Raw genomic sequence first — 14,987 nt, forward strand, 5'->3', positions numbered from 1 at the left:
CTAAAATTTTTATAATTCATGAACAAAAAAATTTTTTAACATGATATTGATGTACCATTTTCGTGGTAATGCAATGTCTGATTTTAAAATGGGTTTCAAAGGATGAATTTTGAGATTTTAAGTTTTCTGTTGATATATAATTTCTGATGATTTCTAAAGTGTGATAAAGAAAAAGGCAACGAAGAAGACTTTTTTTTGACAAAGGTCAGAACTGTTATGATGTAGATTTTTGTGGTACACTCTTGACAGAAATGAATCTATTACTTTTACTACATAATTTTTTACAAAAAACATTGGTAAAATTATCTATTTAGGAGTCATAGACCTTTCCAACGATATATAGTTTTGTCATGATTAGATAAGGATTTAGTGAAGTAAACGTAGGCGTCCCGTATACGGGACGGGGTGACAGTTAACAGGTTAAACAAAACACTTTATACTCAATATCTCATGATGAATGTGTTCACATTATATTTGTGAAAGATTCTTCATCTTAATGATTTGTTTGTAAGATGATCTCTTCCTCTGTTTGTCTCTTTCTAGTCTTTATGACTGTGGCATTACAGATGTTTCTTCTTTAACTCAGTCTTTGACGAACACAAAAGCTCTGAAGTTTCTAAAAGAGCTTGATCTGAGACACAATATGATTAGAGACTCAAAGCAGAAGCTCATTAATGTGCTACGAGACTCAAACTGTAAACTGATGTGAGTAAACTTCACTTTGTGATATTAAAGAGATTCATTCACCTCTGATATATGAACAAATATATACTTTCAAATATTTGTGAAAAGAGTTTATCAAATTATCATCAAGCTTTATTTCAAAGGGTCTGTGTCAGAATGAAATGTAAAGTTGATAAAAATGTTGAACACAAAGGAGGAAAGAGAAGAAAAGCACACTGTCACAGATTTATACAGCAACAGCTGCTTTAATAATGACATCAGTAATAGTGAATCATTACAGTTTGAAATAGATTTGTTCAGATTGTAGGAAAACGCTGGTAAAATCAGAGCAGATTCAGCTTCAGCTCACAGTCGTCCAGCATCACATGATCAATGTCTCTGTCTCTTGTGTGTTTTTACTTTGACAAGCAACACGTCACATTACTTTACACTTACTTTCTGTAAGAGATAATGTACCTCCAGCCGCTTGTTATCACAGAATAAACCCGACAGGGTGATCAGGACTTGTGTCCTCCTGAAGAGACTTATTCTGTGATAACATCCGGCTGCATGTGCATTATCACACTTATTATATGCTTTCTTGACACACAAGTCAAGAATTAGACACAATTTAGATTCAGCTAAACACTTCTCATCAGTTAGCAACAACTTTAACAACAAGACACACTTTGAACAATGTCTCCTCAAGTCTACTATTAACAGGAATCTCCTGCGGTTTGGTTTAATACTTTTTTTCCACTGAACTCTGATTAAAAAAAAAAAACTGTGAATGAAATATAGTAACTAATTTGTACTTTTTTTCCACTGAACTCTGATTATCTTCTGTTCTGTTCCACCTTACAGAGTAGATAGATAGAGATGCATCACCAAAAGATGATAAATGCTGTATATCATGAAGTGAAGTGTTCTTGAGAGGAGCAGTAAACATCAGCTGAAGATCCACAGAAGAGCTTCACTACTGTGTCTATGAGGAATAAATGTGTGTGATAAATGTGTAAATGTGGTCCATACAGGTGAAGAGACTCAGACTTTACACTGAAATAATGCAGCATGTGTGTTAGAAACATGATATTTAATGATTAATGTTGCTTTAGTATTCAAGCAGATGATCATTGTGTTTAATGTAAAGCTGGAACAGAGGAGGAAGAAGCTCAGATGAGTCTGTCTGGCTCTTCAGTTTAATAATATTTGTATTAAAACTCATTCATAATGAGTTCAAATGTTTAAATGTGATTGTCAAGTGCAGCACTTAAATGTATCAAAAGATATGAAGCAGATCTACAATGTGTGAAATTTCCATGTTACTTAAAACATTTCCATGATCTATCTTACATTTTCTACACAGTTATTCTATTTAATTCTATATTAAGTTAGCTCTGTGTCTGTCTGTTGCTAACAATCACAAATGCTCTCATTACAACAAACAAAGCAGAAACACAGAGTAAATAAAAGCTGGATTGTGCAGTTTTGACAGATGAATTGATTAAAAACGGGAGTTTTCACACACAGTGAGTTTGTGCTGAACTGACTGACAGCTTCAGTGTTTAGAAATGCTGCGCCTTTTACTCGCTGTTTGTGTCTGCTTTGGGTACTGGAGAGATTAAGAAAATACACTTTATTTAATAAAAATGACATGAAACATCTTTTACACACCGCTCAGCTCCTCTGACGAGGATCATTCCGGTTCAGTTTCTAATGTAACGTGTGCGCGCTCCCGCGAGAACATTTGTTTAACAGCAGAGTCTATTGCGTACAGCAGAGCTGTTACGTGGGAGCACACCTCTCCCAGGCCTGCTTTACATGTACAGTGGCCACACACAACTGTCCCATCCTTCTTCAAAGACACCCATGGTTGTAGTTGGGTTTCAGACAGTGACTGGCTATGATGAACCTACAATTACAGAAAGTGGCATAATTAGATTATTTTTACTTGAATGTTATTGTGATGTTATTGTTTACTGCTGCAGTGACACCATAAATGCCCCTTGTGAATACATCTTAAATACTATGCAGTGTCTAACTAGTCAAACCTTAACATAGGCTACAGCAAATATAATCACAGATAAGAAGATGGCTAGATGTTACAATTATGTGTGGTTACTACTGATCATATACACTCTGTGATTTACTGCATGGATTAACGTGTGATCGATAACTAATAACTGCACTTCCCAGAGCTGGGATGTGTTCAGGCATCAATTAGAACAGTGGTTCTCAAAAGTGTGGTACTAGTAACACTAGTGGTCCTCGGGCTCTCTTTAGTGGTACGCAGAGGAATCACTAAATTAAATTTAAATTAATGTTAAAACAAAACATTTTTAATTTAATCTTTATTTGAGTAAAGTTTATTTTACATTTACAACATTTAGTAACAACACATTTTAATTTAAGTGTTATTTAAGTTTTTTTTTTATTTACTTGTATGTAAGCACAGTGCAGTGTTAATGTTCAAACTGTGCAGAGCTGTAGCTGAATAGTTAGGCCTACTACGCTACTGTATTTTAATATTGGTCATTATGGTGGTACTTGGACAGCCAAATATTTTCTGAGGTGGTATCTGGTATAAAGAGTTATAGAGCCACTGAATTAGAAAGTTGCATCGGCACACCCAGTGAACAACGGTAAGTGGGTAGCCACGAACGACCATGTCCTCTAAAAACATAGGCTACGTGTTATATAAATCTTTACTTAAGTAAAGAATAGATGTTAATACAAAATAAACCCTAGACTGATGTCTTACCTTTGCCATTAAGCACCACCCCCCCCCCCCGCCGTGAGCGTAGCATCGCGTACCTGTAACCCAGCCAGCTACAGAGAACTGGTAAGCATCCAGACTTTTAAAAGCTTTGAGATCAGCACCAGTGTATGGGGATACCCCGTTTACCACATAGTGGTACAGATCGTGTGGACTGAAGTCGGGTAGACTCTGAGATTTAATGAGGTCCGTGAAAACGGAGGGAGGAAGAAGGTAAGGGTCGGTATCCAAATCTGCGATCTCCAACTTCTCCAAATACCGTTCTTTGTGAGCACCTACCAGATGCCCTACCTCGACCGATAACAGCACGACAGCTTGTTCAATAGAAGAAGCCATAAAGTTTAGTGTTATTTATTTTAAACTGATTGAAACTTCCCGCTCGTCTACTACTGTTCAGCTTGTGCTTCCGGTGATTCTGCCGTCCGTCATGGCGTCGTCACGTGTTTGCAAAGGGTCTATAGACAGCAGGTGGATCCAGTGTCTTCTGACATCATACTGGAAATCCCCTCAGAAGTGCTTTATAAAAGGCCTTGCATCTTCTCATTTTTCTTCTTCGGGATTCTTTGCTCTGCTGTCTTTTACACTTGATCTGAAACACAGCCGCTGAGGTAATGCCCAGCTTCTTTTCTCTTCTGATAAAACAAAAACATAATCTCTTGCTTATACATGTTATAAACGTTTTCTATATAAATGCTAAATATAAAAACAACAAGTGTGGTGTTTTACTTAATAAATCACCATCTTAATCACCACTTTCTCAATAACACAACTCTAGCTGAGACCGTTACCTTAGTAATGAATGTATGATTTTATAAATTAAATAAATACCAAATTCAGTTCATTTTAATGCATTAAATGTGGAAGATATAAAGCGATATAGCTATAAAAAAATCCAAATTAAACCCTGCGGCTCGTGACGATACATTGATGTGTAAAGACACAAAACGATCGGTCTGTGCAAGAAACTGAACAGTATTTATATCGTTTTTTTAATCTCTGATTCACGCGCTGTCCGAACTGTTAGAACTCTCGTGAACGCGCTTCACAGCAGCCTTCATCATCATCATCATCATCATCATCATCATCATCATCTTCATCTTCTTCTTCTTCTTGTGGCTTTACGGCGGATCGCAGAGTTATAAGTGCATTAGCGCCACCTATCTCTCAAGTGGAGCATTGACACTCCTGATTGAGATTGTAGAGAGAGTGTTAATGCTCCACTTGAGAGATAGGTGGCGCTAATGCTCTTATAACTCTGTATAGAACTATTTATTTTCATTTACAAATGTTGATTTAGAGGCCAAAAAAATTTATAGAATATTTTTTTGTAATTTACATTATTTATTATTATTGTCATTTACAAACTTTTGGTTTTTATACCAAAATTAATGTAAAATTATGGTATTTCGGAGAGGCCAGAAATATGAAAACATGATTTGAATTTCAATTGTGTAAATCTGAATTGTAGTGTAATTTAACAAAACTGAATATTTTGTGGCATTTTATATTATTATTAGTATTATTATTATTATTATTATTATGTTTTAGTTTAATTACTCTGAATAATATAATTTAATTTGTGCACACATACCAGACATAGGTCAAAACATTGACAAATTTGGCTGAATTAAAAGCTAGAAGTGGTACTAAATAAAGAACCATGTCAGATTAAAAAACAAAAAAAACAAACAAACAAACAAATCAAATTTGTAAAGCTTTATTGTTTATTTTTCTCTCAGATAGGCCTACATAAAACAAAGTAATAAAGAGACACACAGATCTCACTTTACTACTGCTGTCCATTAGTTGTCTGTATTTACTTGTTTTTTTTTTAATTATTCACAACAGCATGTGTTGATTTGCTCTGACAGAGCTTCAGATTGTGAGACCGTGTACATTAACTGAGAGAAACGTTCATGGATCAAAGGAGAGGGTTTGTTTTTCTTTGTAATAAGAGTTCAGCACAAACACGATTCATTCACTCGGTGAGCTTTACCGTTTTTACAGCTCCATGACAAACGGCTGTGCATTTATTAATGTTTTTTAACTATATGCGCGAAAAAAGACACTGTGAAAACCAAAATCTGTGTGTTTTCTCTCTCCCCTCCCCCCCCACCCACAGCAAACCACACACACATTGGTTTTGTTTTTTATTTAAACTGTGGATAGGACTAACCAGAGCTGAAACAGTGGGTTTCATGACCCTTTAAAGTCACAGTCAAACCCTCACAGCAGCAGATAGCACATGTGAACCAGGAGAGTTTCACAAAACAGCCTCAAAATAGTCTTCATATTATTGAACTCAAATATAGCTAGTCTTATTAGTTTTGAGAGACATTAGAGAACATATCTGTGTCTGTTTTATAATTCACTGAAAAAAAAATGTAGGGTAATGACTCACATCTATATTTTTTTAATCTGAGCCAATGAAAAATAAATAACTTGCCCTAAACAATATTAATGTTTATGAAAACTATTTTATTTTTGAAAAAAAGTCAATTCATTTAAATTTTGTTTTTATAGACATAAAAAAAATATTATTTAGGGCAAGTACAAAAAATATTTGTTTTTTGTAAAACAAATATAGATGTGAATCATTACCCTAATTTATTTTAATTGGATGATTAAAACATTTTCCAGTTTAATTTCCAAGTTAAATCTATGTCAGTTTATTTTTCCAATTTGTTAAACATTCATGCAATTTTCAGTTTTATTTTAATTCAATTCCAAATGTTAATTCAAAAACACAACAGAACATGATTTTTTTTAATCTGAAAACATTTCCTCTTAAAACATGAAAAAACCTAGCATCAGAATCAAAACAAACAGCATCAAAACTATATGGTTTTATTCCTCTCTGAGTTCACAATATGGCAGAACTGAATTTTAGGAGCTAACTCACCTTTTCCGAGGTTGAGCATTACCTGCTGAATAAAATATAAAGTACTTTTCAAACACTTAGTCCAGGAGCAGGGCATAAATCAGTCTGAAAAATGGACATAGAAGGCCTGAGATCGGTCGGTTCATCCATTACAAAGTTTTCTTCAGATGATTCCCGCTCTAGATGGGTTAGATTTGGACTTGATCAACACTGAGGACTCTTACTGGAGTCTGTCCTGTCAGCTGCATCCTAACAGAGCAAGAAACAGATCCATAAAGACATTATCAAGTCAGTTAGATAATGCTGTTGTCATATACTCAAGATCATATGCTGCGTTCACACTGTGTTCTGTTCAGAGCTGTTCATGTCCTTGGACCGGGAACTGTGTGTTTCTAAATTAGTGCCTAAATTAATCTGCAGCAGTCCGGTACAGTCACGTGATACAAGTAGAAGCTCTCAGAAAATTCCCAGATTACAGATGATAATTATGAGTTCTACAAGGACAAGTTGTAATCTTGTAATTATGGCAAATACATCATGTGATGAATGCACTTCTACACACCTGGTTTACTGTAAGAAGAGCTGCCTTTGGGTGATGTCAGGCTTGTCCTTGACAACTTTTCTGTGAAGAGCAAACAATAAAGTTACAGTCTTTATGAGGGCATCTGACTTAAGGGTTTACATTTAATTGTGCAGTGTAGCTGTCAATAAAGTGCTCCTCCTCAGAACAGGTCTCAGTTAACACACATGACATACAGCTGATCTGGAGCTCTGCTGTGAGGAGCCAGAAGTGTACAGTTTAGAGCATAAAGTCATTTAAATATATGTACACGCCTGATGTGAACAACAACATTGTTTCATTCTTGTATAACTTCCATGTTTGAACACAGAGACAGGGTTTCACAGACAGGGCTTAGCTTAAACCAGGACTAGGACCTGGTTAAATCAGGATATTTAAATAACTAATATAAAAATGCCTTAAAAACTTTACTGGTGTGCATCTTGAGACATGACAATGGCGCTGACATATTTTAAGATGTGCCAGTACAAGATATTATCAGTTAAGACAGCTTGAACATACATTTTAGTCTGAAACTTGTCTGTGAAACCGTTGGATAATTTTTATATACCGTTAGCTGTGCTCTCTTTTCAGTTATGAGGGCCATACTTACACTTCCAAAGCATCTCTTCCATTTCTTCCTCCTTCAAAAACAAGAAAAGGGCTAATGTTAAGAGGGCTCTGAAGCTAGATAGAACAGAAGTATATTCATGTATTTATACCGTTAATTACTTTAAACTTACTCTTTCAAGCAACAGTCATGTCTATTAAACGTGGTCGTTAAATTATTGCACTCTCCATATTAGCGCCACCATCATCTCTCCTCCGCTGTATGAGTAAAATTAACTTAACAGTTACACTTCTCATAAACAACATCGAGTGAAACAGAAAAAGACCAAAATAATCTCATCTCAGTGGATCTCGCTCGTGAAAAAACTACTTAACTAACGGATGAGAAACAACAATTTTCAGCGATCACTAACAGTCTCTCGAGGAAAAGAAAGAGCCAAAAAAAGGTAATTTGTGGAAAATAACGTCCTAACTGATCTAAAACAAAGTTAAGGGACTCGCAGCAGCGTGCTCATGATATAAACTAAATAATATGAGTTCATCTAACCTGATATTTTACATTCCTCAAAACAAATATGTCCCAGTTGAGCTCTTTATGAAAAATATTTACATTTATCAATGTTTTGAACTAAAAAATAAAAAATACTCAAAAAATAAAACAAATAATGGTAAATTAAATTGAAAGACAAATTATTAATTGGATGAAGTACAGTGATCTTCACTTTTTTCAGTGTATATCTGGCCTCTTACAGTGATCTTCATTTTCTCAATAACAATCATGAACTCTTTAATCCAAATCTGACCTTTGTTTGGTTTCAACACATCTTCTCTAAGCACATATCTTTTATAATATCATGTTGAGGCCAAATTTTAATACTCTGCTTCACAATGGTAAGGTACTGCCTACATTTCTGCACTGAAAATCTGTCCATGTGAGAACAGATAAAGGCAGATCTCTCTCATCTCTCACACTTTTTACAGTCTAATGATTGAGATTCGAGTCTCAAACAAGATCTTTCTTCTGTGTTCCTGGGGTTTCTCTTCATCATATCCAGCAATGTCTCTGTCTATGCATTGTCTGGAAAATAAATTTTATTATTATTATTATTATTTGTTGTGGATTCTTCTAAAATGGATATATATAGCACTTATCTTATCCACTTCTCTTTTGTTTTTCTGATTGTGATGCAGGATTTTGAGGACAGTGTAAAGACAGGAATATTAGATATATCAAAATATTAGAGAATAAATTACATTGAGAGTAAATAAGACAGCTGTGATATTTGTCATTTAAACTTAAATTACATGAAAAAACAGTGTTATAAATGCTGAATAAGAGTACAGAAAGACAGTAAATAATGAAGAAGACTCTAAATTCATTAGTCTGTCTAATATTTCCTTAAATGTAGGATTTAAAATACATAAATTATAATTAAATATTTGATTGTAAAATGATAAAAATGTTAATTGTAGCTGTAAATAAGAGGTAAAGTGCTGTTTTGTCTTTTTCAAACCCATAAGTTTATGAGTTACAGTCTCAGTTTTTCTCTTTTAATAGACGTTAGATTCAAAACTATTTAAATCTTAAATGACAGATTTTGAAAAACACATATATCTACATCACAGTGACCTGTAAAACTGAACAGAGATGATAAATTCAGAAAATAAGATGAAAATAACTGGGCATTTTCTATTTATATGTAGAAACTGAAAGTTCATTATAATTAATTGAGTTCTGAACTAATTCAATGAATCATACATTTCATATATCTTAATTATTCATCATAACCTACAGAATAACTGAATGAAATCATTCAATCTGAATTCATAGACTATTGCTGTAATGAAAGAAATGTAATGAAATTTCTTCAAATAAAAACAGGACTGTATATAATTCTGTTATATAGCATATAATCATTACCTTTCAGACTGATATGTTTGTTTTGGATTATTTGATATGATTTGTCAGTCATTATTCAACTAACCCTTCAAAGTTGTCAAATGTAGCAGAAGGAGGTGAATGGAGAAGATTGAGAGGAGAATATGAAGAAACAGCAGGTGGCGCTAGTGCACTGTTTTAGTTTGGGATCTGCTGTTAGAAGGAAGAAGAAGGAGAAAGCAGGTGTGTTTGTGCTTCACATTCCTGTCCAGTTGGTGGCGCTGCTGCACGAGATCTGTTGTGAACTGGACTTTGATTTTCTCCAAGATGAAGTCGTGTCAGGTGACAAACATCAATCGTGAAGATCGCACAGGTGTTTAACAGCGATCACAAACCGAAAGTGTTTTAAAGACTTCTGGATTCTCTGAACTACTCTCTGAAAGATCGTCTGAACTACTGCAAGTAACTCTGAATACTTTCACCATTACACTTATTTAGGAGAATGATGAACGCATTTCAGAGCTGTGTGAAGCGTGATTTGTTAAGTTATAACTTATACCTGTCTGTCACAGAAGTAACAAACCTCCGAGAAGCAGAAAGGTATTAAAACAAACCGTTTAAAGACGATCGACGTGTGTTAAAACATTTTTACAAGTCTTTAAAAATATCTGTATAAATGTAGCATTAAGAATAATTCTAAAAGTGTTATTTTATTTCCTCTTCTATTTTAAGTCTCGAGACTGAAAGTATTCTGTGATCAAATCAAACCTGTTCTTCTGGATAGAGAGACGATAAACACGAGCAACATTCATCTTTTAAACTTCTTAATGCTCCGATATTAATGTGCATGTAAATAAAGACGTGTGTTGTGAGTGATGGGAAAAGATTATTACATGGCAGTATATTTGTAGCATATTTTATTTTTATATTGATTGCTTGATAACTCAAAGATCCAGCACTAGTTATTTTCTTCATCATTTCTTCCTCTGAACTATCATGATCTTGATCTCATTGTCATGTCCAGGTCATGATGAGCATCTGATCGACTTCAGAGAGACAAAGATCTCAGTGTTGAGCTGTTCATCTGCAGTATGTCAGAGAAGAGAGGAAAGATGAGTCTCTCACAGAAACAGAGGTAACACTGAGTCTGCTTTCACAGAAAACAACACTCTTCAACAAGCAGTGTTTCCTCTCACTGTTGTCATGTCAAATGATTTACAAAACAAAGTAGAACTTCCTATAAATGTGTTTAGATTGTCTTGGGTTAAAAACAGCTTGAAACTTGTTAAATGTCTAATATACAGGAATATTTAGCCCAGTTAAATGTTTTATTTATCATATATAAAAAATCCTGTACAACCCCAGAATTAAAATATTTTTTGTTTCAGGTTGCACATTTAGTTTATGGAAAATGTAAATAATCATTGCAAACTGAAGTATCTTTTGCTGTAAAGGTTTAAATGAACTAAAATGAGATTTTTAAAATAGATTTTTAATGACTATACAGGAGAGCTCTTTGCCCCATAGCATTGAATGGCTCAACATATTATGGTTAGGCCTATAAATATAATATAATATTAAGTTTAGATAATCCCCAAACAAACAGAAGGAATCTCAGTGATTTAACTCTGGAGCCGGGTCTGTAATTATTTAACATAACACGCTTAAGGCCAATTTATACTTCTGCGTCGGGTGCGCGTAGTAAGTACGGCGTAGCATACGCATTGACGTGTACCATACATCGTACCCTTCGCCATACCCTGACGCGCACCTCCTCAAAAATTTAAATACGCGTCACGACGACGCGGACTGCAAGATCTGTGATTGGTCGGCTTGGTAGTACCAACTCTCCTCCTACGCATTTCCGGAATGATCTTCTACACTCTGGACCGCCCGCCATTTTTAAATTCCGAAATTCAGTGAAGAGCCAACATGGAAATGGACCAAGTGACCGAGCCCGAGCGATTAATTGAAGAAGTGAGGAAATACAGCCATCTGTATGACTCGTCTTCGGGAGATTACAAAGACTGCCAGATGGCAGCGAATTCATGGAGGGAGATTTCCTCCAACGTCGTTTACAGGAATGTAAACACAGTGGAACCCGCTCGCGTCAACTAGCGTTTCAGCGGTGTAACTGCAGAGCAAAACAGACATACGCAGAAGTATAAATGCTCACGACGTCGTCACCCAACTACGTACACTACGACGTACACTAGGGCGTTCACTCGACGCAGAAGTATAAATTGGCCTTTAATGTGGCTTAAGTTTGTCTCGTCGTATACAAATCTGTCTGTGATCATGCGCATCATTGCATTAATGAAACATGTACTAATAATACAGCAATAAATATTATGTATAGCAGTCAGAACATTGTTTATTTTGTGGCTCTGGAAAGATACTGTTTGAATTCAATTTAATCTTCACTTTAATCTCTTTCATTTCAAACTGACTTTAAACTAGCATCAATGTATAATAAGACTTTATGATGTTATGAGAGGCAATATCCAGTGAATTCCAGAATCTGGACCAAAAAATATCTGCACACAGAATCTGAACTGTAACAAAGGTTTTCAGATAAACCTTTTTCCTTATTTGCCAAATATTATATAGAACACCAAGTTTGTTGTGTCTGTTTGTAAGGGTCCACAATTTGGCCAAAAGTGGCTACACTTGAGTGATGAAATGAATTTGTAGCAAAAACCTCATTAAATGTTCCCTTTGCTGGACAACAGGTTTGTAAACCGCCTCAAAACCCATGCATGCATTGCTACTGTGGTATATTTATTAATCACACAGACTGAGTGATTCAGAGCATTCAAGACATGATACAGTAGCGTCCCAAATCAAAAAGATCCCGCTTGGCTGTAAATCTGTCATTTGTTTTAGATGACAGGTTTACATGGTCTTGAAGTATGATGTAGATGAATTTGATTTTGATTAGTTGGATGATATAATGGAAGGGTGTGTTGAGTGTTAGAGTGTGTGTGCTGAGAAAGTGAATGATGCTGAAGCTGTAAATAATGAAAGGATGGGTGAGTGTTGAAGCTGGGGTCAGTGTCACTATTGCTAGAGAAGATATAAATGAGAGAAGTGAGACGACTGAGGAGAATGTAGCTGAATGTGGCTCAATGGTAGAAATGAAGCTCGTGTGTAACGTGAGGATGCTACTGCTGTGACACTAGAGAGCTTGGACTCTTCTGTGATGGAATGGGACTTATACTTTCCTCTTTTTTTACATTGCGGTATATATAGTGGGGTTTTATTAAATTTTTTTTTTTTTTTTTTTTTGGATTTATTAAATTGATTTTTTTTGTCATTGAAAAATTGACTTTGTGTCATCAGTGTAAGATCAGACTCACATGTGTCCAGCTCTGTGTCTGTGAAGAGTGACCAGTCGATAGATGATCCACCGTTATTCACTGACGAAACACCATCAGCTACTGAAAGGTATTTCATGTGTTTTGTTACAACATAGCATTTGCTAATTTCTCTACTAGGATATTTGTGATAAAGTAAATAAAACACTATGAACGAAACCCAAAATCTGATGGTCAATGCTCCTTGACTGATGTTTCCAAAATGTTTAATGCATTGACATTCTACAGAAATGCACACAAACAAAAAAAAAATTAAAAAAACCCAAAATCCAAGTAGACACCGTAAGAACTACAAACAAACAAACAAAAACAGAAACAAACAATACATAAGCCAAATACAAAACCTGACATTACATTATGCATCATACAATGTGCAAAACCAATTACCTTATTTCCCTTTTCAGTGAGACGCACAAGTACAATAAAAGGAAGAGAAAGACGTCACAAACTGCTGGTTTCAACGCAATACAGACTTCAACAAACACAAACAGCGGAAATGTGTCGCTCTTTATACAGGTCCGATTTGCGCATTAAGTTAATTTCATAATAAAAGTCCTTTAGCTGCTCTGTACAAAAAAGGGTCAATGCAATACAGACTTCATATATCTGGTTAACAAATTGGCAGTCCGTTACACTCCCACCAAATCATGAGTCACAATACACAAATGATTTCGAAAATACCATGACCCACAATACAATGCATATAAAAATACATAGTTGAGAAAAACAACAACAAAAATCAAACAAAACAAAAAGATAAGGAATTAACAAGCCTCCAACAGTAAAACCAACTTCTGGACTGGACGTTCAATCACAGAAGTCTTACTAAGACCTTGCAGATTTTTCTCCAAATTTTTATCACCAAGATGAACCCAAACTCTCCTCACAAGTCCATCTGAATCTATGGTAGTTTCTACAACCCTGCCTAAAGACCATTTATGCCTGGGTAGATCACTGTCCTTGACAATCACTATATCTCCTACTAACAGATTTCTCCTAGGGGTATGCCAGCGCTGTCTAACAGAAATGTTAGAAAGATATTCTTTGCGCCAGCGACTCCAAAATTGTTCAGCAAGATATTGGACATGTCACCATCTTTTCCTGGCATATAGATCTTCTCTAGTAAACTTGCCTGGAGGTGGTAAAGCAATAGTGAATTTCATTGTAAGAAAATGATTTGGTGTTATTGGTTCAAGACTATTTGGAACACTTAAATTGTCGACAGTGAGTGGACGACTGTTTACAATTGACATTGCTTCGTAAAGGAATGATCGTAAAGAAGAATCATCAATTCGTTCTGAAGCCATCAAAAGTGTAGACTGAAGAACGCTTCTAACCGTCCTAATCTGTCGTTCCCATACACCTGCATGACTTGCACCTGGTGCGTTCAATACGAAGTCACACTGATTCTCAACTAAAAAAATAATTCAGTTTCTCAACATCAAGTTCTTTGAGGGCTGCAGTTAACTCATTCTTTGCACCCACAAAGTTACCTCCTTGATCAGATCTAATCTGCCGAACTGCTCCACGTAAAGCAATAAAACAACGCAAGCCATTAATAAAAGAATCCGTTAACAAAGAATCAATCATTTCAATGTGAATGGCACGGGAAGACAGACAGGTAAAGATCAATCCATATCTTTTATACACCTTTCGTCCTTGTTTCACAGAAAATGGACCAAAACAGTCCATACCACAGTAAGTAAATGGGGGCGAGGGATTCACTCTCTCTGAAGGCAAGTCAGCCATCCTTTGCTCTTCCACTGGTCGTCTATGTTTTCTACAGGTGACACAATTATGCACATAAGATGCTACAGCACGATTAATGCCAGGGATCCAAAAACCCTTTGAACGGATTTCATTGATGGTAAACCCTTTACCTTGATGCTTGACTTTTTCATGGCAATCAGCTATGATCAACCTTGTAATATGATGGGTTTTGGGAATAATTACAGGATGTTTAAGTGAATGACAAAGAGAAGAGTTACTTAGTCGTCCTCCCACCTTAAGCACACCATCGCTGTCAAGAAATGGGTCGAGGTTGTACAATTCATTATGAGATGACAACTGGTGTACTTAACACTTTCAGTTCGGTGTGGAACACATGTTTTTGTAAAAGTTTCACTATTAGGCACTCTGCACGTTCTCTCTCCTCAACTGTAGGAAGACCACTTGATTTATCCTTGTTAATTCGTCGTTGAATGCGTGCAATTGCTCTGACCACATGAGACCAAGATGAAAACTTTTTTACACAAGCGATTTACAGTACTTCCCTGCTCCAC

At 35.6% G+C, this 14,987-nt stretch overlaps 2 protein-coding genes across 2 annotated transcripts in view; one reads left to right on the top strand and one right to left on the bottom strand.

The window, feature by feature from the left end:
* Positions 1–2,148, top strand: part of LOC109070050 (NACHT, LRR and PYD domains-containing protein 12-like) — a 29,082-nt gene extending 26,934 nt beyond the window's left edge. Inside the window, 2 exon segments of the mRNA XM_042749118.1 lie at positions 544–705; positions 1,528–2,148. Of these exon segments, the coding sequence (XP_042605052.1) occupies positions 544–705; positions 1,528–1,540 (175 nt within the window). The 3' untranslated portion in view covers positions 1,541–2,148.
* LOC109084161 (NACHT, LRR and PYD domains-containing protein 12-like) overlaps positions 1–14,987 on the bottom strand; it is a 941,455-nt gene that overhangs the window by 679,258 nt on the left and 247,210 nt on the right.

This window comes from Cyprinus carpio, chromosome B22, assembly GCF_018340385.1.
Source record: "Cyprinus carpio isolate SPL01 chromosome B22, ASM1834038v1, whole genome shotgun sequence".
NCBI lineage: Eukaryota > Metazoa > Chordata > Actinopteri > Cypriniformes > Cyprinidae > Cyprinus > Cyprinus carpio.